The sequence below is a fragment of the Lagenorhynchus albirostris genome, chromosome 11 (assembly GCF_949774975.1).
Source record: "Lagenorhynchus albirostris chromosome 11, mLagAlb1.1, whole genome shotgun sequence".
Classification (NCBI taxonomy): Eukaryota; Metazoa; Chordata; class Mammalia; order Artiodactyla; family Delphinidae; genus Lagenorhynchus; species Lagenorhynchus albirostris.
Window position 1 is genome coordinate 98,389,896 of NC_083105.1, and position 25,760 is coordinate 98,415,655.

The 25,760-nt window shown below is 53.8% G+C and overlaps 1 protein-coding gene across 2 annotated transcripts in view; it reads left to right on the top strand.

Annotated features, from left to right (window-relative positions):
- VWF (von Willebrand factor) overlaps window positions 1–25,760 on the top strand; it is a 136,507-nt gene that overhangs the window by 53,608 nt on the left and 57,139 nt on the right. For both annotated transcript variants that reach the window (XM_060167141.1, XM_060167140.1), the window contains exons 14-21: window positions 1,075–1,270; window positions 2,076–2,291; window positions 6,143–6,383; window positions 12,109–12,203; window positions 14,206–14,366; window positions 21,671–21,774; window positions 22,794–22,932; window positions 25,395–25,529. In XM_060167141.1, coding sequence (XP_060023124.1) covers window positions 1,075–1,270; window positions 2,076–2,291; window positions 6,143–6,383; window positions 12,109–12,203; window positions 14,206–14,366; window positions 21,671–21,774; window positions 22,794–22,932; window positions 25,395–25,529 — 1,287 coding nt within the window. The remainder of the gene's footprint in view (window positions 1–1,074; window positions 1,271–2,075; window positions 2,292–6,142; window positions 6,384–12,108; window positions 12,204–14,205; window positions 14,367–21,670; window positions 21,775–22,793; window positions 22,933–25,394; window positions 25,530–25,760) is intronic.

The window sequence follows — 25,760 nt, forward strand, 5'->3', positions numbered from 1 at the left end:
AGTTTAACCCTGGTAAATTGCAGAGCAAGAGTCAGGGCCCTGGGGTCCCAGCTTCTGCTCCAGTTTGAACCAGGACCCCCCTCAGTAGACACCAGCAGATGCCCCCGGCCATACCGTGTGAGAGACAGGCTCGACTCCCCAAAACGTTCCTGAATGTGCATCCCGGACTCAGAAGCAGGAGAACAAGCCACGTGCCGGTGGCCTGCATCCCCCGCTGCTCACCCTCGCAGGCTGCCCTCGGGTCCTCGCTGACCCCACCTCCTCTGATCATGATCACAACCCCTGGGGTCCTCTTGGCTCGGGGCCTTTTCTCCTCAGTGATGCTCAGTGGCCAAGTCAAAGTCAAGAAGTTAGGAAGGGGGACGGTGGCTGAGTGTTTAAGAATCCGCCTGCCAGTGCAGGGGACACGGGTCCGAGCCCTGGTCCAGGAAGAATGAGAAGCCTGTGCACTGTAATGAAGAGTAGGCCCTGCTCGCCGCAACCAGGGAAAGCCTGTGCACAACAACGAAGACCCCATGCAGCCAAAAAAATAAATAAATAAAATAAATAAATTTATTTAAAAAAAACAAAAAGAAGTTAGGAAGGTGTTTTTCTTTGTCACCCAATGTACGTTCTAAGAAGAGTTGCACCATAACAGCTCAGCCTGCTTCGCCCATGTGTGTGGCAGAGATAAGTGTGCAAGAAAGGGGCGCTGGCTTTGCACTCCATGCCCCTGGGCATCTCCTCTGACAGGCAGGGTGATGGAGCTCCGCCCATCCACTGGTCGCAGCTCTGTGACCTCAGGCAAGTTGCTGTCCCTCTCTGTGTCCCTGTCTTTAAGTGACAGGATAATCTCTAAACCCTTTCCTGCAGGACAGGTCTCTGACTCAAAGGATTTAGGAGGGGGCACGGAGCTGCTGGTGAAGACACTGCAGTTCCCGTTTTATTTTCTTTCGCAGCCTAGGGCTTAGCTGTGGTTTATTAAATTCGTATTTATTTTTCACCTGGGGATCGCTTTTGATGAAAACCATCTCATGAGACCAAGGAGGCTGCGGCTGCTTTGGCGGCTGCTCCAAGGTGGTCTGTCCCCCGCAGCTGTCCCCGGTCTACTCGGGGAGGACGTGCGGCCTGTGCGGGAATTACAACGGCAACCAGGGGGACGACTTCCTGACGCCCGCGGGCCTGGTGGAGCCCCTGGTGGAGCACTTCGGAAACTCCTGGAAGCTGCGTGCGGACTGCGAGGACCTGCAGAAGCAGCCCAGCGACCCCTGCAGCCTCAACCCGCGCCTGAGTATGTGAGACCTGGACTGGGGGCCCCCGGAGCCCCGAGCTCCCTCGGGTTCCAGTGCATTCCATGGACGGTGCACCCCCAGAACCCTGAGATTCCCCCAGGTTCCAGTGCATTCCGTGGACGGTGCGCCCACCACGGCGGGGAGGGGCAGGCGCGCCCCCAGAACCCTGAGATTCCCCCGGGTTCCAGTGCATTCCGTGGACGGTGCGCCCACCCTTGGGGGGGAGCCAGGCGCGCCCCCAGAACCCTGAGATTCCCCCGGGTTCCGGTGCATTCCGTGGACGGTGCGCCCACCGTTGGGGGAGGTGGGTCTTTGTTTTCACCATCAGCATTTGATGACCTTCATCTGGATCATTTATTCTTCAAAGTCTCTTTATTGAGCACCCTCCGTGGGCCACACCCTGGGAAAGAAAAGAGTAGCCCGTAGTTCTTCCCCTGGACGTTCTCCGTCTCTTGGAGCAGCAATTAAATTATCGTAAGATAGATGCACGGGGCTGGCCATGGGCAGATTCATCTGCGGTAGCGTCCTCAGGCCTACATCGACTGCCCCCTCTTACCCTCTTACTCATCAGGGAACCGTTTCTCCCTAGGAAGTGTGGTTGATTATGTATTTAAGCCATCAGGAAAGTATATTGGCTGCGGAAGAAAAATCGCCATGATTCCCAGACCTGCGAGAATTTGTTTTTACCGCTGCTGCAGCGAGGGAGGGGCGGGGACGGGGATTTCGAGCCGGAGCCGGTGACCCTGGGGTCCGCGCGCGCATCGCCTGCGGCCGCCTCAGACCACGCCGCTCCTCTCCCCACAGCCAGATTCGCGGACGAGTCCTGCGCCATCCTGACGTCGCCCAAGTTCAAGGCCTGCCACGGCACCGTGGGCCCGCTGCCCTACCTGCAGAACTGCCGCTACGACGTGTGCTCCTGCACCAACGGCAGAGACTGCCTGTGCGACGCGGTGGCCAACTACGCGGCGGCCTGTGCCCGGAGCGGCGTGCGCATCGGCTGGCGGGAGCCCAGCTTCTGCGGTGGGTGTCCTCCCCGCCCGCTGCCCTTCCAACGCCACGCCACCTAGCGGGATCCACCCGGATGCCCTGCGGCCTCCGCGCTGGTCCTGTTCAGAGCGCTGTCTGAACGGGCCCAGGGCATCCCCTCCCGTCTCCTCTCCCCGAAGGACGGGGCGATGGGGACGGACCTGTACCTGGAGGGCAAGTTGACCCCCTACCTGGGGGCCTAGAACCTTGGTGTCCCTGCCTGGTAGAGATTTCCTGTGGTCGCTGCCACCTAGCGTGGGATGCATGTAGGGCCGGGTTGAGGAGTCAGTGGGTCCCTGCATCCCTGGGAGATCTGATGAAGTGATGGGAGATGCAGGTACCAATCCTCTGCTTATAACTTAAGGCAAACCATCGGGGCAGTCCCCGCCCACATCTCCAGCACTGTGTGAAGTCATATAAAGTAGAATAACATCCTTGTCCCCAGACGACGTGAGAGTCCCACCCTGCACTGTTAGATGCCTGGCACTGGAGTTGGTATCTGCCCCACACTCTGGTCCCTGGTTGGTTGTTACTGTCGCTCTGGGAACATTTGCCGAGTGCCCTGCGTGGTGAGGCTGTAGCAGTGCTTCAGGGCCTCGACCTTCCTTTTTGAGGCACAGATGGAAGCTGCCTCCCTACTAGGTGCCTGTCACACTGAGCGAGAGAATTAGTAGATTAAGGTCGGGGTAACCAAGGAAGGCTTTTTGGAGGCGGTGCACTTGACCAGGCTTTTAAAAGGCACTTTCTTGACAAAAATGTTGTTTCTGTTGGTGGAATAACAGTTGGGATGCGTAGAAGTGAAGGCGTTCAAGGAGGATAAGGTCTAGTGGATACTCCGATTTATAGGGTGAAGTAGATGCGTTTGGAGACTAAAATGTCAGTGGTTCCGACAGAGCAGGAAAATAGGAACTACAAGAAACGGTAAAAGGTCTTAATATCATGTATTTGAAGAGAAGTTTAGGTTTAGGGGCTCTAGAAGTGTCACTATTTGGGGTCAGATGAGCCAACTTATGATTCGAGTCTAAGCCACTTTATAAAAACAAGAAGCAGAGACAAAGTAAGGACGAAACGCAACAAGTGTTTAGATGTGTGAGGTTGTGCCCCTGTCCCTCTAGCCCTGGGGTGTCACGGGGTCACGGGCCAGCAACTGGGAGAACTGAGGCTGGGACCTCTCTGGGTAACTTGCTTCGAGCGCTTTACTTCACCCTCCAAAAACCCTTATCAGCATTTGCTGTTCAGAAATTGGGGGCGTAATTTGGAGTAAGTGGCGTCTGTCTGTGACTGTGCTTTGGTTGTCCCCCAGTGTTAGAAATTAGGCATCATCCCTGTGCTACAGCATCCGAGGGGTTTCCTAATTTAGGACAGTCTCCCAGCATGCTGAGGGCTTACCGAAATATTCTTTAAACTTCAGGAGCAGCTGTTCTTAACCTCCACCCAGAACAGAACAAGAGGGGGTGAGCTGACCCCGCAGCAGCGGGCGCTGAGCTTTGTTTAGAGTTTCCTGGCTCCTGAGGCAGGAAGTGTGGGTGGTGGGAAGGACCTGCCCCTGGAGACTTTTAAGGACAAGAGGAGTCTGTCTCTATGAGTTGAACCAGTGAAAACCAGCCAGGTGGTCACGGGTTGTCCCTCTGAGGCCTGAGGAAGGTAGGCAGGATGCCTGGGCTCCTACCTTCATCCTGCACCTCATGTTGCTTCCTGAGAAATGGACAGACTCCCTAAACCACTAACTGCATCCCCAAGAAGAGGCCACACCCACTGGGGGACACTCCTGGAGCAAGGCCTGATTGCGTAGCTGCTTCGCAGGGTGCTGAGAGGAGAGTCCGGAGAAGCACAGCACATGTTTTGTTTTTTTGTTTTTTTGCGGTACGCGGGCCTCTCACTGTTGTGGCCCCTCCCGTTGCGGAGCACAGGCTCCGGACACGCAGGCTCAGCGGCCATGGCTCACGGGCCCAGCCGCTCCGCGGCATGTGGGATCCTCCCAGACCGGGGCACGAACCCGCGTCCCCTGCATCGGCCGGCGGACTCTCAACCACTGCGCCACCAGGGAAGCCCACAACACGTGTTTTTCCTTGTAAACTGGTTATGCTTCCTTTGGAAAGACAAGACCACGGGCCTCTGGCAGGCAGGGACCAAGTCTTACTGTCTCTGCATCCCCCAGCCTAGCAGAGCCCCTGCCACGCCGTGGACACATAGTCAACATCTGTTAAACTGATGCACATTACCTCTGGGGAAGAAGGAGCAATTTAACACAGCTCCGAGCCAGCTCCCCAGAGAGAAAAGCCTTCCTGCTCCTCCTGGATGGGGGAAATTGCCCTTTTAGGCGTAGGCTCAATGGATTGAATGGAATTCCCATCTTGATGGCCCAACACAGTCCCATCTTAATCTGCCTTTGCTCTAAATATTCATCCAATGACCCAGCCTCTCTGCTGGTTCAGAGAAAAGCCTGTGTCTAATGTGGTTAAAACCCCTCCCCTCAAACACCACCCCCGGAGCAGTTGTAGGCAGGGAGGTTGCAGGGCTTGGCCGTTTCTGAGGTTCATGGCCAGGCTTTCCCTTTCCAGCCCCTGTGGAACACAGCCAGCGGGTTTCTGCTGTAGAAATGGCTTCTGACAGGGAGGGGAAGGGTTCTAATGGTCCCGGGAGGAGTGTCCCCAGTGAGATTCTCATTTCTTGGACGACAGCTGATCAGCAACGAGAAAGTGTTGTGAAAGAGCCTAGGACCCCCCCCAACACCCCCCACCCCCCAGTAAAGGATTCCATCATCAGGGTGCTCGCGAGAGGGCCGTGAGTGCAGAGCGGGCTGAGTGCTGGGTCCTCTTAGGAGGGGACCTTTGTCTGGAGCCTGTGGAGCTGGGACTGCATTTCCCCTGTTATCACGAGGGCAATAAAGCAGCAAACATCCACCCCCTGCCAGGCGGGGCTCTGCACTCACTTAACCTTCATAGCGACCCAGGTGGACGTTACTTTTATATTCCAGAGAGGACAGTGCTAGCTAGAGGTGGCACTGGGACTTGAACCCAGGAGTTGGGGATCCGGCGCCCACTCACTCCCTTAGCTGCTTTGCCGCGTTGCCGTGCTTCCTGTCAGCCTGTGTCTGTTGTGCCGTTTCTGTGTGGGAGGCCGGGGGGTGGGGTGAGGGCTGTGGGTAGGTGGATGCTGCCTGCGTTGCTGGGGCAGGTGTAAGGGTGTCCCTGCTCTCTGTGACCGTCACGTCCCCAAAGCCTGGTTCCTAGGGGACCATTTCCTTCCTAGAGCATAATGGTTAAGAGCGTGAGCTTTGGGGTCACAGAGAGCTGGGTTCAAATCCTGCCTCGGCCTCTACCTGGGAGGCGTGACCCTGACGAGTCACTAAGTTAAGTTTCAGGTTTCTTACCTGGGGGGGTGGGTGGGGGCGGGGTTGTGAGATCTGATGCACTGAGAGGCAGCCAAGGCATAAAACCCACGGTGAAGAGCAGGGTGTTCAGTGGGTGCTCAGTTAAGGGAGCTGTTATTGTTATTATCATCAGGGAAGAAATGCCCTTGCCCATCCCTGCCAGTCCTTTTGAATATTTACAGCCCTAAAATCCACCAGGATTTCTACTATGTCCCAGGCTTTGAGAATTCAAAGATGACCAAAGCATGGTCCCCCTGGTTAAGCAGAGGAGAAAACGTGTACGTCCGTGATTAGAACAGATGTTCGTGAAAATAAAAACACACTTTTGCTCACAGTGGGAAGAGAAGGCAGTGACTGTACGGATATGACTGGGGATCCCAGCGGCAAGGGGTGGCATCCCCGGTCCTAGAACCACAGTCCTGGTCATCTTAATGCTTCCACTGAGGCTGTCCTTCCCCTGCCCTCTCCTCAGCGCTGAGCTGCCCACGAGGCCAGGTGTACCTGCAGTGTGGGACCCCCTGCAACCTCACCTGCCGCTCCCTCTCTTACCCGGACGAGGAATGCACTGAGGTCTGCCTGGAGGGCTGCTTCTGCCCCCTGGGGCTCTACCTGGATGAGACTGGGGCCTGTGTGCCCAAGGCCCAGTGCCCCTGTTACTACGACGGCGAGATCTTCCAGCCCGAAGACGTCTTCTCAGACCATCACACCATGTGGTAAGTCGAGCAGTGGGACTGGGGACCTCGGGAACGGCAGGGCAGGGAAACGTTCCTCCATGTCCTTCATTTCATGGATGGGTAAACTGACGCCCAGGACAGGCAGTGCCTGTCCAGCATTGCACAGCAAGTCGGGAGCAAAGCTGAGATTTCACCCAGGTCTTCCGACTGCCTTGCTGTGCAGGGCACTGGAGCTCCAGGCTGGCGGCAGAAGTAAATGATGAACAGTAAGCCAGCTGTCACGTGTGGAGCCCCATTTCTCTGCACTAGGTCTCAGCTTCCCTTTTCTAGAACAAAAGAGGGGAGCTCTCCTTGCCCCGCTCCCCTTCAGCCTCCTGTCGGTGTCCTCAGGCTGAAGCACTCGAGCCAGGAGGAGACACACCGTAGCAGCATTGCCTCAAGGGTGCACCACCGTCCTGACTCGCTTCACGCTTTTCCCGAAAAACAGCTCCAGGTCATGCGCGCTTCCTGCTGTCCTTCACCCAGGCCCTTGGTCATGGTCATTCAGCAGGGCTGTCACGGTCGCAGAAGAAATTTGTAACAGAACATTTACAAACGCCTCATTGGCACCAGTTCTGTCTCAGCGCTGGGCTAGAGATTGTAACCTAAAGATGAACCAGACACAGGATGGGCCCCAGAGAAGCTGACAATCTATGAGGGAAACCAGTTGAAATGTCCTGATTATGGAAAATTTCAGACATCAAACTGGAGAGAATAGTGTAAGGGGCCCTAATGCATCCAGCCCCAGCCTCCATAATTATCACCACTTCGCCACTCTGATTTGATCGATCCCTTTCTCCCCTTTTTGGCTGGAATGATTTAAAGAAAACCTCAGATATTATTTCATTTCATCTGAAAATACTTCAGTATGTATTTCCAACAGAGAAACACTTAAAAAAAATAAATCTAACCACAGTACCATTATTAACCTAAACATTAACAATCATTCCTTCATAACACCTAATATTCAATCCATGTTCCCTTTTTCCTGATTGTCCCAAAATGTCTTTGTACAATTGGTTTGTCCAAGTCAAGATCCAATCAGGGTCCGCACGTTGCATTTGGTGTGAAGCTTTTTCTCGTCACTCCATTGAGATGAATTTGCCATCCTTCCTGATCGCCTATATCCAAAGTGGGTTGTTTATACTTGTATTAAAACAGTTATGGTCATTGGGCCTGGATTTATGCAAAAATGTGTTAAATCTCCCCTCTAGACTGTGACCTCCTGAAGAGTAGAGACTGTATCTTAGGCCCTGATCCCTCGTAGCTAACCGTTCTGATACAAAGTAGGTACCGTTCATGTTTACTGAGATGAAATAACTATATGTGGTAGACTCGCCGTATCAGAACCATAAAAACCCCTGCTCGTTCAGAAAAGGGAAGGATCGCTTCCGTTTGGGAGGAACTGGGGAAGACTCAATGCAGGAGGTAACTTTTGAGTTTGAGGAGGATTCTACTGGCAGAAGTGGGGTTGAGGGGCTTCCCTGGTGGCGCGGTGGTTGAGAGTCCGCCTGCCGATGCAGGGGACACGGGTTCGTGCCCCGGTCCGGGAGGATCCCACATGCCGCGGAGCGGCCGGGCCCGTGAGCCATGGCCGCTGAGCCTGCGTGTCCGGAGCCTGTGCTCCGCAACGGGAGAGGCCACAACAGTGAGAGGCCCGCGTACCGCAAAAAAAAAAAAAAAAAAAAGAAGTGAGGTGGAGGGTTTTAGGAGTGGAGCAGCGGTCCAGGGACTAAAATGCACAAGGCATACTCATCAGTCACCAAGGTAAGTCCTCTGGGGGAACATATGTGTGCGTGAGGGAAAGATAAGACTGGGGGGAAGTTGGGACCAGCATCAGGGGTCAGTCTGTGGAAGGTAAGGTGAGGACTGATGCTTGAGCAGTTAGGCCGTGGGACCTCGGAGGGTTTGAGCAGAGAGGAAATAGGGTCAAAGTGTAGTTTTAGGGAGTAGGTTCTGGAAGCTGCATGAGTTATGAGGTCAGTTGTGGGAAGATGTTGACATAGTCTAGTCGGAAGGTAAGGCCCTGGGCCAAGTAATAGCAGCAGAGACGGAGGGGGTCAGGAGCTAGAGATGCCGGGAAGGTAAACAGTGGGATGTTTGGGAGGAGGGGGAGGTGTATTGAAGGTGGTCCCGGGGTTCTGAACTTGAATGCTTGGGAGAACAGCGAGACCAAGAACTGCAAGAGGGCTCTTTGTAGGTGGAGGGAAGATAATGAGTTCAGTTTGGGCCTCGATGACTTTGAGTGACCGAGAGGGCATCTTGGTGAATGAGTGGCACCGATGGCTGGAATTATGGGTTTGGAGCTTGAGTAAGAGATTGGGGCTGGAGGTACCAGTTACAGCCGTGAGAGTAGCTAGGCTTCTAAGAGGCGAGGACCAAAGATGTGAGAATGTTCAGAGGACCAGGGGAGGAGAAAGGGGATCCCATGAGAGAGGCCAAAGAAAATAGGCCAGCGGAAAGGGCAGAACCAGGAGGGGCCCATATCATGGACATGAAGGGAACAGGGGAGTCGTACCATCTTCTGTTGGCTTGGGCATTTGGCCTTAGCCCAGTGGTTGTTTTACCATAGTTGTCGAGCTATAATATTCAAGGTGTTTCTCTCTGGGGCCTTGAAACAACACTGTTAGGCAAGCAGGACTTGCTTTTTTAGTAAGGAATTGGAGGCTTAGATTATCACTTTCCCAAATCATCCAGCAAGTGGCTGGAACCCAGGGACCCTTGAACTCTTCATGTTACACGAAGAAGAGGCTGTTGAATATGGCGATCAGAAGGTCACAGTGGCCCCCTTGTTTCATAGTGAGGTGAGGAAAGAAGACAGAGGGTAGGGGGCTGGGGTGACTCTGAGGACAGCAATGCAGCTGGTATTGGTAAAAATAACCAATTTTACCATATCAGAAGCAGAAGGAAGGTTGTGGGGGACAGCAGCTCCTGGGTGGGCAGAGGGCCGGGGGTAGCCCTGGCTTCAGGCTCTTCTCAGGGTTTGGGCATCAGTGGCCTCTCCATGACCACCTCCTCTTCCCAGCCTCCCCTTCAGGCACCAGGGCTGAAAGCTACAGATCATCTGTTTCTCCACTTCATTTAGAAAATTGGATTTCAGGGAGAATGTGAGCCAGCGGGAACTCGGGACTCGTCTGTGGCTGTTTACTTTTATTCTTTTTAATTAATTAATTTATTTGGCTGTGTTAAGTCTTGGTGGCGGCACACGGGCTTCTCTCTAGCTGTGGCACGTGGTCTCCAGGGCGCGTGGGCTCAGTAGTTGCGGCGAGCGGGCTTAGTTGCCCCGCAGCATGTGGGATCCCAGTTCCCCGACTGGGGATTGAACCTGCGTCCCCTGCATTGGAAGCCGGATTCTTAACCACTGGATCACCAGGGTTCTATTTTTATTTTTATTCTTCTGACAACACACTGAAGAATCAGCACAGCTGGGGCAGGTGTTAGTGATGCCCATGGAAAGGTGGTAGGAAGGTGCAAGCACACGTGACCTGGAGGTTTCTCCAGACCTTTCGTGTGGTACCCACACAGCCATCACAGTGGAGTGCTCACTCCAGGGAGGCCAGCTGTGAGCCAGGAGTTGACTTTTAACCTACCTGCAAGGTTTTCTTTTTTTTTAAAGTAAAATTAAGCTTTTTTGGTCATGTCCAAATGCTAGATAGAACATGGCATTTGGGGGAAGGATCTTTTTAAGCCAGGTGTTAGTTAAAAACCAGAAGTGCAGAATCTGCCTGTGCCCAGGGAGGGAAGGGCTGATTCCCTTGTGCATTCAACAACTGCTGATTGAACAGCAGTCACGTTAAAAATGTTCAAAATCATTATAATCAGCAAAACGCAAAATGAAGCAATAAACATTACTGCGTATCTGTTTTACTGGGAAAATTTGAAATCTGAATAATGCCAAGTGTTGGCAGGACCATGGGACATGGGGCCCCTGACCTGCTCCTGGTGGACACAGACTTGTTCACATACTCCCAGGATTGTTTCAAAATCTCAGTCTGATTATGTCACATTCCTGCTTGGAATCCTTCCAAACCTTCCCCTCAACAGGCCTTAGGATGAAGGTCAAATCCCTCCCACGGCCTCCCAGGCCCCATGGGATCTGACCTCTGCTACCTGTCCCCTCTCCAATGCCCTGGCTTCCTTTGAATCCTGAAGGTGCTTTGCTCCCTTCAAACCCAAGTCCAGTTGTACCTGAGAGAGCCAGGGGCACAGTCTATGCGAATTGGACATCCACACCTGGTAGTCGCACCTGGGCATATATACTAGAGGTCTTCATGTAGGGTACATGTATGAAGATGTCAATCACAGCCTTGTTTACGGTGGTGAGGAGTGAGGGACAATCTTCCATGGCTTCTACCCTCTTGGATCTTTTTATTTTCTATTTTTTGGCCACGCCACTAGGCATATGGGATCTTAGTTTCCTGACCAGAGATCGAACCTGCTCCCCCTGCAGTGGAAGCTCGGTGTCTTAACCACTGGACTGCCAGGGAAGTCCCTGCCCTCTTGGATCTTATAGTCCAGTGGCAGAGAGAGTTGTTAACCAAATAATAACTCAAATGCATGTAAAGTTACAAGTGTGGTAGGAAGCAAAGTATGTGGTCTATGAAAGCTTGAAATGGGGGGCGGGGACAAAGGCGGTTTTCTGTGTGTGTGTGTGTGTGTGTGTGTGTGTGTGTGTGTGTAAGTGATGTCAGGTCAGAGGAAACAGTGTGTGCAGGAGCGTTTGCATTTGAGTGGGACAATGCACCTTCAGGATGAAAAGCAGGCCAGGGGGATGGATGGGGGACGGGTAGCAGGGCTCAGACCCTGTGGAACCTGGGAGGCCATGGGAGGGGTTTGACCTTCATCCTAAGGCCTGTTGAAGGGAAGCTATTGAAGGATTCCAAGCAGGAATGTGACATAATCAGATTTGGGTTTTGCAAAGATACTTGGGCTGCCATGAGGTATGTGTTTTGGAGGGAGGTGAGGAGAGATGCAGGACATCAGTCGGAAGGCTTCTGCACCATCCAGGTGATGGGGGTGGGGCTCAGCAGTGGAGATGGAGGTGGCTGTGGCTTCCAGCGATATTCAAGCCACCAAGCCCAGGGCTTGGGGATGCATAGGGTGTAGGGGGTGGGGAGAAGGCAGTGTCAGGGCTGAGCCCTGGGTTTCTGGTTTGTGAAACTAGATGGACGGTGGTTTCATTCGAAGAATCCAAGCCCCGGGGGAGAATTGGCTTTGGAGGGGGGACAGTGAGCTCAGTTTTGGGCACACTGAGCCACACAGGTGGTTATCACATAAGCATTTGAATACGTGGATCTTAAGTTCAACGGAGAGATTGGAGCTGCTGATGTGAATCTGTGAGTCCTCTCTGTAGTTGAGGCTGGACTTGCAAATGGCACACACAGTAGGAGGAGGAGAGAGGGGCTGGATGAGTCCGCAGGGGGGCGGAGCTACAGTGAGCCTGAGAGGAGCAACCAGCAAAGTGGGAGGAAAACCAGGAGGGATGTTTTGTTTTCTTTTTGTAGAAGAGGATGGAGCAGGCAACAGGGATGACTAATGGGGAAGGAGGTGAAGTAAGAAAAGAAGTGAAAACAGTTGCCTTGGGTCCAGTGGCGTGGAGGTCACTGGTGGCCTTAGCAGCTGCATTTCAGCCAGGTTATGGGATGGGAGCCCGGCCGGAGGGGGCAGAGCGCCCTGCGGGAGGTGGGGAATCCCTCTAAGTCAGGCTGTGACCTCCTCTCTGCAGCTACTGTGAGGATGGCCTCATGCACTGCTCCACGAGTGGAGCCCCGGGGAGCCTGCTTCCCGACTCGGTCCTCAGCAGCCCCCTGTCCCACCGCAGTGAGTACCACCCCCAACGGGCTCTCCTCTCCCTCTGCTCAGATGGTGTGGGTGAGGGACTGGCTGCATTCAGGCATGCGTTTGTGTGTGTGGCTTCCAGGCCCGGAGGTGCCTTTGCATGTACACATCCCAGTTGTTGAGGCAGGAGGAGCTGAATTTTGTGATGGGGAAAGACTGAATTGCCTGCAGGATGGACCAGGGAGATCTCTCTTCTGCCCATGGCGACCTTAACCCAGGGAGCAGCTGTGGGTACAGTGGTCCTTCACGGCCTCATTTTACCGAGGGACACGGTGACCGGAACACCTCTTTAGAAAGCTTCTCTGATGGATTTGAGACAGAGGAGTTTGGACTCGGTGCCCTCAGTTTGAAGGTCCTAATAGGTGCAGCGCTGTTCAAGGACAAGGCACAGGAGGGAGACCTGGTGGGACCATAGTCCCCGTTTGTGGGTCAGAAGGACCCAACATCCTTGCTTAGAAAGGACCCTCCTGGTAGGAGGGAGCGAGATGCCCTCAGGCAGATAAATGGGCTATTTTCAGCCTCCAGCTTGACGTCTTCTCCCTACCTCTCACTTTCCTAAGGCCCCCTCTCTCCCAGTGACACAGCTCTGTGCCTGCGTTTGTTTTCCGGCTGGTCCTGGTGAAGTGTCCAAGGACAGGATGTCCGCATGGCCGGCTGAGGGCCCACCTCTGGGTCCTCGCTGTGTGCTCACCTGGTGGAAGGGGCAAGGGAACTCCGTGGGGTGTCCTCTAAGGAGACTAATCCCATTCCTGCGGGCTCCACCTTCATGACCCAATCACCTGCCCCAAACCTCACCTCTTAATAGCATCACCTTTGGGGGTTAGGATTTCCCCATGTGAATTTTTTGGGGGATACAAACATTCAGTCCATAGCAGACCTCAAGGTACTCATCCCTCTGCCTCTTTCTTCTTCCTGCTCTCTCTCATTGTAACGTTTTTTTCCGACACTCCACCCCTCTCTGTTGCGTTCTGCCTCTCAGGTCTGATGCTTCTCTTGCCCAGAGTCTTCTAGCCTAGTGACAGGAAGGTTTTTTTTTTTTTTTTTTCCTCAAAGTCAGGAAACTCCTAGAATTCTGTGCCATTTGGAAAAGCCATTTAACCTCTTAGGGTTTCAGTTTCCCAACAAAAGTTTCCATATAAAAACAAGGCTGGGAATTCTGACTTTCTTGTCCGTAAGAGCTACTACATGCTATATATGCATGTAAGATACAAATGCTATTCAATGCATCAGGGTTTTTGAAACACAGGTGCTGTGTCAGTTACCTGCTGTCATCATTTACTCAGTCAACACAGTGATAATCTACTAATTGCCAGGAGATAGAACAGTGAACAAAGCGACAAAACGCCCTGCCTGCACGGAGCCTGTGTTCTAGTGTGTGGGTGGGATGCGGGTGAGCAATCAACAAAGAAGGAAAATAAATGGCATTCAAATGGTGATGTCAGAGCGAGGAGAATGACAAAGCAGGGAGTGTAGGAGTGTCCAGGGATGGAGTGTTACAGGTTGAAATAGAGCGGCTGGGATGGCCAGGGGCTGGACAGAGGATGCCACGTGAGCAGAGCCCCCTTTAAAGTTGTTGTGATTGAATTAATTTTAGGAATTTAAAATTAAATGTGTTGGAGCAAAGGTTCCTTTTAAGCACCCACACCCAGGTCCCTTCAAGCCTGGCTCTGGACGTTTCTGCAGCGCGTCCTGATTCAGTGCAGCAGGCAACAGCGCAGGGTCAAAGGGGATGAGGACCGGGGGCCGTTAGAGGGATGCTGAGCTCGACAGAGGCGTCTTCAGTGTAGGAGGAGGTCAGAGCTCAGAGGAGTAGATGAGGCTGCCATTCCGGACCCAGCTGGAGGTCCAGCAGTGCCTTGTCCCGGGGTGTGGGCAGCCTGAGCCTCTGGGGTTGAGTGACTGCACGCAGGGGGCAAAGGACAGCGTAGACGGCAGATCCATTCACCCCTTCAATGATGGTCTCTTTGGTTTTCCTGACTCCAAGGCAAAAGAAGCCTGTCCTGTCAGCCCCCCATGGTCAAGCTGGTGTGTCCTGCTGACAGCCCGAGGGCCGAAGGGCTGGAGTGCGCCAAAACCTGCCAGAACTACGACCTGGAGTGCGTGAGCATGGGCTGCGTGTCCGGCTGCCTCTGCCCCCCGGGCATGGTAAGCCACCCGAGCCGCAGAGGGATGGAGGCCTGCCGGGTTCCCGCGGGCAGGGGGCAGTGAGGTGGGCTGCGGAGGCAGAGAGAGAAAGAAACAAGAGCTCCGCAAGGACGGCACTGGGGCTGCAGACGGGGTGCAGGCGGGGGCGGGGTGAGTCCTCTGTGGCTGAGTCAGCCGCCAGAGGCAGGGAGAGAGCCGATGGGAGAGTTGGGGTTGATCTTCATCTTGGTGAGAGCTGACAGAAATACAAGAACTTGGCACAGCGGTGCCCTAGGAAGCGAGGCAAGGATTTCTGGAAAATACTTAAAAGTGCTACCGGGCATTGCCACTAGAATTTTCCCAAGGGCTGCATGCCATTGTATGAAGATGAGGAGACACATGCATGCACACACACACACACATACACGCACATGCACACATTTTTGCATATGATTTGCGTTTATGTGTATAACTCTGTATCTCAAGAGAAGACACTGCCGTCAGCAAGCCGCGGGCCCACCAATACCTTCCCCACACGGAGCCTTGCTTTCCTCATCTGTAGGGTGAGCCATGAGGTCGTGGTCAGCTCCTAACATTCCGTGTCTCTGGGGCTGAGGCTGCAAACCGTCACCCTCGGCCAGCCCTTCCTCGTGGTCCCCCCCGCTGCTGGTCTGCGGCCGCCTGGCTCCTAGCGCATCCTGGTGGTGGCAATGGCCTGAGCACACCCAGGCCCCCTTAGCTCCGTCCCAAGTCTAGTCTTAGAACATCTGTGGATTAAATATACATAGACTATTCTTGTCACCCTGAAGGATGCAACTTCTGGATTCTTCTCTTTCAAATGCATCCCGTCTTCTTGCTTTCTCTAATTCCCCATACCCAACGTGAGCAGTGAGGGCTGGGGTGAGAGTCCTAGAGGCCAAAATTGGTAGGGGGAGGCAAGATGGCCCTCTTAATGGCTGTAAAGGTCATTCATGATGCCCAGGCCTCGGCCTGGGGGCAGTATCCTGGGCTGTGGGAGCTGGAAACTCAGATGCATCACCAGCGGCCCTCAGGAAGGCTGCGGACTGGGGTGTGTGCAGGGCACACGGTCTCTCTCTTTCTCTCCAGCCCTCTCTCCTCCGAGACGGATAGAATAGCTGTTATCCATTCTCTCTGGGTGCTCCCTTCTGTCTTAGCCTCTGAGGATTCTAGAACTATCTTTTCTAACGGGGGAGCTAGAGATTGGCCAGGGAACATCCCCAAACAGGAAGATCTTGTTTGGTGCCTGAGCAGAAGGAGGTATAAAGGCGGGGGGGAACTCAGACAAGAAATAGGAGCGTGGAGAGGAAACTTCCATATTGTTCTTTTTTACCCCAAGGGCCTCTTATTTTGACTCTTCCTTCTCCATACTTGGAGAAGAAATTCTCCCGACATCAGAGAAAGCTCTGGCAAAAAGAGGGATGCCGCTCAGGAGACTGGAAGCATCAGGGGCTCTTTCAAATGAACTTGTTTTTTCCCCACGAAGGAAATAGTAGAGAGGCTTAAATATTAGTAACCACAATAATTGCATTATTGTCCCAAATGGAGAGCGAGGCTTTGAATGCAGGATGAGGACACATCGTTAGGGACTCGTGGGCACTCCTGCAGCCTCTGGCCTCCCGAGGACAGTCTCTGAACATCTGTCATGTTAACAAGGTGTCTCTCACCCCAGCCGCAGGGGTTGTGAACTTGAGGCTTGTGGGATACGAGACTGGGCTGTTTTCACAACTGCTTCATTATGATGCCAGCTAACATGCAAATCGTGGAGGCCGGATCTGCGAGCAGGAAAGTCTGGGTGATTCACGAAGTGCGCGGTGTGTTCTTGGCCTCCACGCAAAGGAAAAGGAGCGGAAAACACTGTTTGGGCCCATGGGTGCAGACATCCTCCGAGGGGGTGTGTCTCGTCGGCCATCCCCTGTGGAAGGTGGGAGGCTGTGGCATGTCACTGAGGGTTTGGGGGAAGAGGTCAGGGGTTCTGAGGACTCGAGAGGAGGGGGGAGCAGCTCCTTCCTGGGGGGCAGACCCACAGGGAGCAGGGAGAGTAGGAACAGGGGCCCGAGGGCCCAGCCCGGCCTCACCGCTTCCTGGCTCCTTGATTTTGCACATTCACTTTCGCTGAGCCTCAGTTGCCTCATTTGTAACATGGGCACAGAATTCCTGCTCTGCCTTCACACATGGGCCTGAAGGAGTCGTATGTGAAAGCACTTTTTTTTAATTTTTAAAGAAGATGTTGGGGGTAGGAGTTAATTAATTAATTAATTTTTGCCGTGTTGGGTCTTCGTTTCTGCGCGAGGGCTTTCTCTAGTTGTGGCAAGTGGGGGCCACTCTTCATCGCGGTGCGCGGGCCTCTCACTATTGCAGCCTCTCTTGTTGCAGAGCACAGGCTCCAGACGCGTAGCCTTCAGTAATTGTGGCTCACAGGCCTAGCTGCTCCGCGGCATGTGGGATCATGGGAATAGCTTCAGTTGTTGTTTTCGTCCATAACCGAGGCTGTCTCAGAGGCTGGGCCGGCCCCCTCCTCTGGTCCACGGGAGAGACCCAGGAAGGGCCCATTTTCATAAATTTCCAATCTGTTGTGGACCAAAGCTTTTGTAAATATAATAGAAGTGAATTATCAGAAAAATGAAGCAAAAGGCAATGACATGCAAACATGAGTAACAGACAGGATATGTCGCACGTGATTTTCTAAACACCTGCTACCCTCCTGGCTGCACTCACGTCCTCACAGACCTGCACTGGTCCTGGGGACCACCCCCCTCTTTGCAGTTTGTTCCGGGCCTGGTACCCGCTCAGATCAGAGGCTTTCTGCTTCACTCCGTCTGCTCCTGACACCGGTGCCAAGGTCTCCTTGCATAGGACCAGGGGTGAGGATGCTTTCTGACCACACTGATGGGTGGTTGGTGCAGAAGCTGCCCGGAGCTTCCAGGCTTGAATCTGGGCGCCTGACGTTTACTTCAACAGAGTGGCAAGCCACTTAACATCTTTGTGTCTTTATTTTTCTCACCTGTAAAATTGGGTCAGAAGGGTTCTTGAGAGCGTTGGAGGTGACAGTGGTGGGTACATGGAAGTCGCTTCGTAAGTGGTGGTTTAATGACCGCGGTTACAAGAAGTTCATGGAGGAAAAGCATGAACCATATTATGGACAGAGATGCTATAGGAAGTTAGTGCACACTGGGGAGCAATGTTCTGGACCTCAGGATCCACATGTAAGACCCACTAGATCAATAAAATGAAGGGGTTGCACTAGAAAATTTCCCAAGTATTTTTCTACGGTTAAAAAATCCTTGAATGCACTTCCTGCCTTTAAATTAGACTATTACCTGCTTCTACCACGAGGTGGCAGCAAAGCACAACCCACCGCCCGGCTCCCTCCGTCCCAGTCGGGGCTGTAATTGTCTCCAGGCGGAGCCAGGAGCCCTTAAGACTCACGCTTTCAACACCGCCCCTGCCCCCGCCCCGCCCCGCCCCGCCCCGCCCCAAGGACACAGAAGGAGACCGAGGAGAGAAAGGACACAGAACCATTCAAGGCTACATAACTGTGTAGTGGAAATTCCGGCCTCCTGGCTCCCAGTGTAGTACCCCTGTCTGGGAGATGCTCACTTACGCCCTGAAGTCCAGTGGTCACATTTTCCAAACTGGTACCCAGTTCTGCTGGTACTGGAAAAGCACTCAGCAGCTGAGACGTGTGTTCCTTTCCCTGGTCCTCTGAGGCCCAGTTTTCTCACTGGCCCACTATGAAGACTGAAAAGCCTTTGGCACTGCTATTTGGTTTTTTTTTGTGTTTGTGTTTTTTGTTTTTTTTTTAATTAATTTTTATTGGCGTCTAGTTGATTTCCAATGTTGTGTTAGTTTCAGGTGTACAGCAAAGCGAATCAGTTATACACATACATATATCCCCTCTTTTTTAGATTCTATTCCCATATGGGTCATTACATTGAATAGAGTTCCCTGCGCTATACAGCAGGTTCTTATTAGTTATCTATTTTATATATAGTAGTGTGTATATGTCAATCTCAATTTCCCAATTTATCCCTCCCCCCCTTCCCCTTTGGTTGGTGCTGCTTTTTGAAAGGTAGGGCTTGGGCTCAGGGGCCCATCCAGAGAGGGCCTCTCGTGTGCGCACTGTAAATCCTGCGAGATGTAATTCTAAAAGGCCCAAGAAAGCCCTCCTGTCTCAAAGATATCTCCTACACTTCCTATGATTTGTCACCTAATCAGGTTTACTGAAATATAATAGGTATGAATTTAGTTTGGTTAATAAGAAACAACTTAAAAAAGCTTACCTTATAAATCCTCATAGGAAGTCATTCACACTTTAGCATGAGTTATTTCATCAGATTCTTTCCTCTAGCAAACATCTAGTTGAAGGCAGCTGCATTGAGCTGGAAGTATTGGTGGGGAGAACAGAGGACAGCTGGAAGGCAATAATAGATTCTGGAGAATGGATCAGTACGGCGGGGTGAAGATGGGGCCTTTTCAGAGAAGAGCAACAATGCCAATTTTTTTCTACTTCAGAATTTTTCTTGCTGATCAAGACCCAGGACTGTGTTCTCAGCACGCGCCTTTCTTACTCAAGGTGTCAGGAGCTGATGAACAATGGCGGCAGCTATTTCTGCCTGTTTTCTTCTGAAGTCCTTGAAGGACATTCGTCAACTTTCGTCAACTTTATCTTATTATCCTTCTGGTGTCCTAAAGGGAAAAAGACTAGGCAGGAATGGGTCTCTTCTTTTCAAACATGAAGTTTAAGTAAGTGACTTGCACGAAGTTCACTTCGGGGCTGCTGTACTGGCCCGCCCTACCCGTGGACCTGTTCTCATCTCCATCCCGTCGTCTCCTGCTTGTGTCTTTATCTTCTATCTCTGTGGATTCTCTGGCGCTTTAGGACTCTGGGTGCTTCTGGCTGGGTGGGTGATATTTGATCTTCTGTTCCAAGTCGGGAGCCTCCTGCTGAGAAACCTCTCCTCTCCCTTTAAGGCTCCACTTTGCTTCCTCCACCTCTGACCTAGGTCTAAACCCATGCCCCTGTCCTCATTTGATACCAAGGTCCTATTTTAATATCATAATCCATCCATTAGTCATCTCCTTTCACTAAAATAAGCAGGGCAGAGAGGAGCCATGTGGTTTGTCAGTGAGAGCTCGGAAGGGGGTGACAGTATTGTTTCATGGCCAAACTGGGATTTGAGTGTTCTGTCCCTTGGAAGAGGGCCGGGCTCCCTGGGACTCACCCCTGGCTCAGGCGAGGGGTTACCTGGGCCCTGGGAGTGCAGGACTTTTTGTCAGTGGGTTGACCACCCTGGAGAGAGGTAAAAACATCCAGCACGCAGACCAAGAGGCCTGGGAGCCCTCCCTGCAGCCTGCTTCCGCTCAGGGGAGGTGCATCGTTTCGCCTCACATAATGTTTCCCATAACGAGGCTCGTTGTCTGGTTGGTCTCCATTAACTGCAGGAGCCCGGGCTGGCGAGCAGGTCGGGGGTCCACAGGGAGGCCACAGTCATTCCCAGAGTAGCCACGAGGTGGCGGGTCTGGGACTTACATCAAAGATGACAAGCTTGGGGGGTGTGGGGGTGAAGCCTGATTGCAAGGCTTTTGAAGACTGGGATGGAGGGACGTTTCCCATCCTCCCTGTTCCCACTGGGCTGCCGTCCTCCCTCCCGGGTGCCTAAGCTGGCTGTCTGCCAAGGACATTGTGGCCCCCGGAGGACCACCTAGAGCGTGGTCCCCCTGCATCTCCCTCACTCTAGCTCCCATCCTGCCCCTTCCCTTAGGCCTCGGGGACTCGGGAACACGCCAGAGGCTGCATGAAGCTGGTGGCTGAGTCGTGGGGGTTCTTCTTTCCACCCCTTCCAACACACAAACACACACACGCGCGCACGCACCCACACATACACACACATACACATACACATGCATGCACACACATGCAAACTCACACACACAAACACATGCATGCAAACACAGACGCATGCACACACACACTTGCATGCGCACACACACACTTGCATCCACACACACACATATGCACACACGTGAGTTTAGTCTTTGTTCAGCCCAAGACCACTCTGTCCCAGGGCTTTGTCTGGCTCTAGGCCCAGGGAACGCAGGCTTGTCTGCAGAGTGACGGGATCGCACACATGCTAAGACACCCAGACCAGCAGCTTCTCACCCCTCGGGTGGCTCTGGAACCAGAGTGCCGTGGTCCTTCACCCAGGGTCACGCAGAGCCGGCGTCCAGGGCTGCCTCCTAGGGTTGGGACAGAAGCAGATCTCCGTGTGGGATGAGGGTGGGTTTGGCCAGCTCTCCCTCAGGTCACTGGGGCCAGCAGGTCTTCGTTCTTTTCCTCCTGGCCCCGGCACCCCTGAGGAGTATAACCTGTCACATAGTTACTCCTTCACTGGTGGGGAGGTGGGGAAGAAGGGCAGGCCCTGTGAGGGTGTGCTGGACCGCCAGGGGATGGGGTGACAAGGGTGCACATAGGGCTTGAAAACCCCCAGCCTCTGGTTCTGGTCCATCCCTGCCTGTGGCCACTATTCAACTTTCACCTCTACGGCATTAAGTGCATCGTTCACTAATTAATTCATTTTATTAAATACATTATCCATTTTTTTCAGCTATAGAACATAGTAGATGCTCAATGCAGAACATTCAGAAAAAAAATTTAAAAACCAAAAAAGAAAATAAGATTCCCTTATCCTAGCCCACCAGAGGCAACTTCTACGCTTCCCAAGCCCTTCGGAGGCAACTTACATACTTCCTTCAAGACTTTTTTTTTTGTTGAAATATATGCATATATATATTAATCATTGGGACCATATGTGTATACAGTTTTTTTTCTCCCTTGTTTTAGAAATTAACAGCATAAGTAGTTCTCAAAACTTTTCAGACTTTAGTGCGCTCCACAGGACACCATCACCTGGAGATTCCTTAATGGGTTTAATCACGTTCCTACTGTTGAACACTTAGCTGCTTCCATTTTTATTTTGGAATGATAAATAATTGTACATTAGTTTTTGCCTATAACTCTATTACCTTTGGAGAAGTCCTCTGGAGGAATTACTGGGTCTAAGGAGATGCACGTCTCAAGGGCTTCTGACGTGTTATCAGAGTCTCCACCAGGTCCCAGGGCTCCTGCCCTTGTAGTGTATGAGGGCGGAGGGGGTCAGAGTGTCTTCAGCTGAGCCAGGGGGACCAGTGTAGACAAGAGCCGGGATTCCAGCCCATGACTGGGCGTGGACTCCCTGGGCCGCCTCTGGCCGCGGCTGTTGGATCACTCGTTCCGGCCCCAAGACTTCTGGATCGCTTTCCCTTAGGTCCGGCAGGACAACAGGTGTGTGGCCCTGGAAAGGTGTCCCTGCTTCCACCAGGGCAGAGAGTACAGCCCCGGAGAGACGGTGAAGGTGGACTGCAATACTTGGTGAGGCCGGGAAGGGTTCCAGGGATGCTGGGGAAGGGGGTGGGGTGTTGCTCTGGTACTTGCTCCCCTCCCACCCGTGGTAACCTGGCTGCTCCTTTCCTTTTCTCTGTGCCTCTGTTTCTCCATCTGTCAAATGGGAGACTTTATCATCCTGTGTACTCACCCCACGGGGACACTTTCTAGACAGCAGTGTTTCCTGGGGAAGATAAGGGCCATATCCATCACTGCACGCGTGACCAAGCTATCCCAGGGCACGGGATCGGGGGTCCTTCTCTGGCCTTGTCCTGTCCCCCAGCCATATTGCGAGTGTGCTTGCCTGGAGAGAGACCATCCTTCACACAACCCCAGGCTCTGCTCACTCACCGTGCCTTTCTTTGGGGCAGTGCACAGCTTTAGGGAAGGGCCACGGGGACAGGCAGTAAGGGGCTTAGTGTCTGGGGCCTGAGGTCTGAGCTTTCCACCGCTGCCGCCCCTGTCGGGCTTCCTGATGTCGGCTCTGTTACTGGGCGGAGGGATGGGGCCATAGGGCAGCCGGCAAGTCGCTGTGGGTTTACACACATTGCTGCCCACCCTCTCCTGGCAGAAGCTCACAGCTGGTCACTGTTTCCCCAGCTCAGAATTTTCCTGCCATTCTGGACATGTGTCCCCTTAGCCTCAGAGGGGCTATCGGCCTCAGTGTCTTTTCTGTAGAGACCCTGTGGCCCCTCCCAGGTGATGTCCTGGGAGGCTGGGCTTTGGCACGTCCGGAGCAGCTGGTGACAGAGTGTCCCTGGGTCACCTCAGCCAACCAGGGCCCTTCTTTGCCTTGTGACGGGTGGGGGCGCAGCATGGCTTCCCTCTCCTCCTGGGCCCCGTGCTCTAAAAATGTGTGGGTTCATGACCGCGGGGCCCTGTGAGGTCCGATCCACAGGCTGCAGACCACCCTCCCGACGCTTCCTGAGGCCTCCTGGAGGGTGGGTGGCGTCCTTGCTGTCCCGACCCCCAAGGCCCCGCCCTCACCCCCCTCATCCTGTTCCCAGTGTCTGTCGGGACCGGAAGTGGAACTGCACGGACCACGTGTGCGATGCCACCTGCTCCGCCCTGGGCCTGGCTCACTACCTCACCTTTGACGGGCGCAAGTACCTGTTTCCCGGGGAATGCCAGTACGTCCTGGCACAGGTGAGAGCAGCGTTCGGGGTGGGTGTGCTCCCAGGCTGGATGCCACCGTTCTGTCGGTGGAAACAGCTCTGGGCGCTGGTTTCTACGGGAGTGATTTTCCAGCCCCTGGAGAGGCAGGACCTCGAGACTCGAGTGATGGCTGTGCTCCTCCAGCTCACCTGCACGCCTCCCAGGACGGGGCAGAAGCTCATTCGTTGACTGGCCTTGGTGTGGGGCAGGCTCCCATCCGCCCCAGTCCCAGCACAATGCAAGGAGAGGAAGGTTCCCTTTCCTTCTGCAGACACGGCCTCAGTCAGGGTACCAGTGGGGAGTGGAGCCCGGGCTGGATTTCAGCCCCAGCACCCTTCCTGCCCCCATCCTTGGGCAGTGAGCAGCCCACTCAGGGAAGGTTGAAATGCCCCTGGAGTTCGGTTCCCGCCCTGTGATTCTATTCTATTTTATTCTGTTCTATTCTCTTTTTTTTTTTTTTTGCCGCACCTCGAGGCTTATGGGATCTTAGTTCCCCAACCAGGGATTGAACCGGGCCCTCGGCAGTGAGAGCGCAGGGTCCTAACCGCTGGACCGCCAGGGAAGTTCCCATTCCATTCCATCGCATTCTCCACCATTTTCATTTCTAACCTCGTGCAGCTCAGAATGGGGGGGGCGGTGAGGGGCTGTGGGTACAGAAGGTCCCGCTGCCCGGCAGGCCGAGGCGCGGCCTGGGGAAATCCTAGCTGCTGCGTGAGGGCTGCTCTGCCCTCTTTCCCGCCCACGGATTCCTGCAAGTTTCTCTTGCTGGTTGACACCGACGCTAGTGAGCAAGGAGAGCCGAGCGCTTTGTCCTCCAGGCGGCCGGGCTCTGCGCAGCTTAAACAACTGTGGTTTCTCCGTCTCCGCTCTTGGGGGCGTCAGGGGAGGGGCTCAGTGTGGGCTGGAGGGAGGACCGCAGACCCGAGGGAGCCTCAGCCCCAGAGACAGAGCTGCAGGGCACGGGAGTCAGGCAACGGGGGCAGGGGCACCAAGCATGACGCCTGCCCAGCGCACGGGGAGCGAGCCCCCTGCCTCTGGCCCGCGCCCCAGGCTGGCCCCAGAGAGGTGGGCGGCGCGCTGGGGAGACGGGCGTGCACCCCACGACATGCTTTTACCCACACCCAGGAACCCTCTAGGGCTTTCCCACACATCGTCTATGGAAGCCCGTCTTTCTGTTATCTGTCTGCCTCCCAGCCTTGGTAGCAGAAGATGGGGTGATACCAGCTCTGGGGCTCCACTCCCCAGCCAGGTTCAGATCTGGGCACCCAGAAAACACGACCTTTCAGTGCAGCGAGAGGGGCCGGTCAGACCTACCGCCTCAGCCTAGGAGCCAGTCGGAGCCCCTCCGAGTCGTGCCCCTCGTGGGGCTGCTTTTCCTGCCCCACCGCCAGTGCCGTTGTCCCCTCTGATACTTTGTCCAGGGCCCCCCTCCCTTTCCTCCCTTCCTTCTTTGTGAGGTGTTATCAGGACTTAACTCTTTCTCCTTCAGAAAAATCTCAGCTGGTGACAAAGCACTTGTACCTTCGTTCCCTCTTTTAACTTTCACAATCACATTAACCCAAGACAAACCCGTTTAACCTACCAATCCCATCAAGTTGGCGGATCCCATCTTACAGAGTGGCACGTCTTGTGTGTGGAATGTATGTATATGTGTGTGTGAGTGTATGTGTGTGCATACGTGTGTTATGTGTGTTTGTGTGTGGTATGTATGTGTGTGTCTTTGTGTGTATGTGAACATGTGTCTCTGTACGTGTGCCTCTGTGTGTGTGTGTGTGTTTATGAGGGTCAGAGAGGTAAGTGACTTACTCAGTATTATCCAGTAAGTGGCAGAAACAAGGCCCACCCCTAGCTTTTCTGTGGTGGGTGTTTTTTTTCCCATCACATCACAGCAATAGCCACCATGGGAGATATTTGCCAGAAACGTGTCCGCTTTTGCTTCCTTTCTATGCAATTCCCCAGCGAGGACCAGTGCTCCCATACCCTCTGTTCCCTGCTAGGGACGGTAGCTCAGCTGGTGTTGCTGGGTCCGGCAGTCTTCGGTTACAGTTCTGGGCCAGCAGTCCAGAGGGACTCCACCAGAACTTAGAGCTGCCAGGTGCCACGTGGCTGGACTGTGCTAGTTCCCCCGCTGAGGCTGGACTAACAGGCTCAGGGGGAGCTGTAGGCTGATGGGTCCACGTTCCCTCTCCCTGTGTCCCTCCTTCTCTCCCTCCCACCCCTCACCACCCCCCCTCCCACCTGGCTGTAGGCACCTGGTTCATAGGTGATGGCTGAGGGTGACACACCTGTGAGTGTCCTCCGTCTCTGTCTGTCTGTCTCTCTCACACACACGTGGACATGGCAAACTCCTGTAACACGTCCTTCAAAGGCCTGAGGTGATGGGACGCCAGTCTGCTGATCTGGGGAGGAGTAGCAGGGAGAGTGTTTCTATCCTGACACCTGTTTTTCCCCAGGATTACTGTGGCAGTAACCCTGGGACCTTCCGGATCCTGGTGGGGAACGAGGGGTGCGGCTACCCCTCCCTGAAATGCAGGAGGCGCGTCACCATCCTGGTGGAAGGAGGCGAGATTGAGCTGTTTGATGGGGAGGTGAGTGCGGGCTCGTCCCTCCACCCTCATGCCCCTCCGTTGGCTGATGAAGAGCACATGCCGAGTGTTCGTCCAGAACGTGTGTGGATGGAACGTCGTGCAGCCAGTGGAGAGATGAGGTAGCGCTGTATCCTCTGACCTCGCCTCGTCCTGTGAGGGTGGCAGGTGGCAGGTGGTGACAGATTACACGATCCATTTTAGTGGAAGGAAGTGCAGACACACATGTGGAGA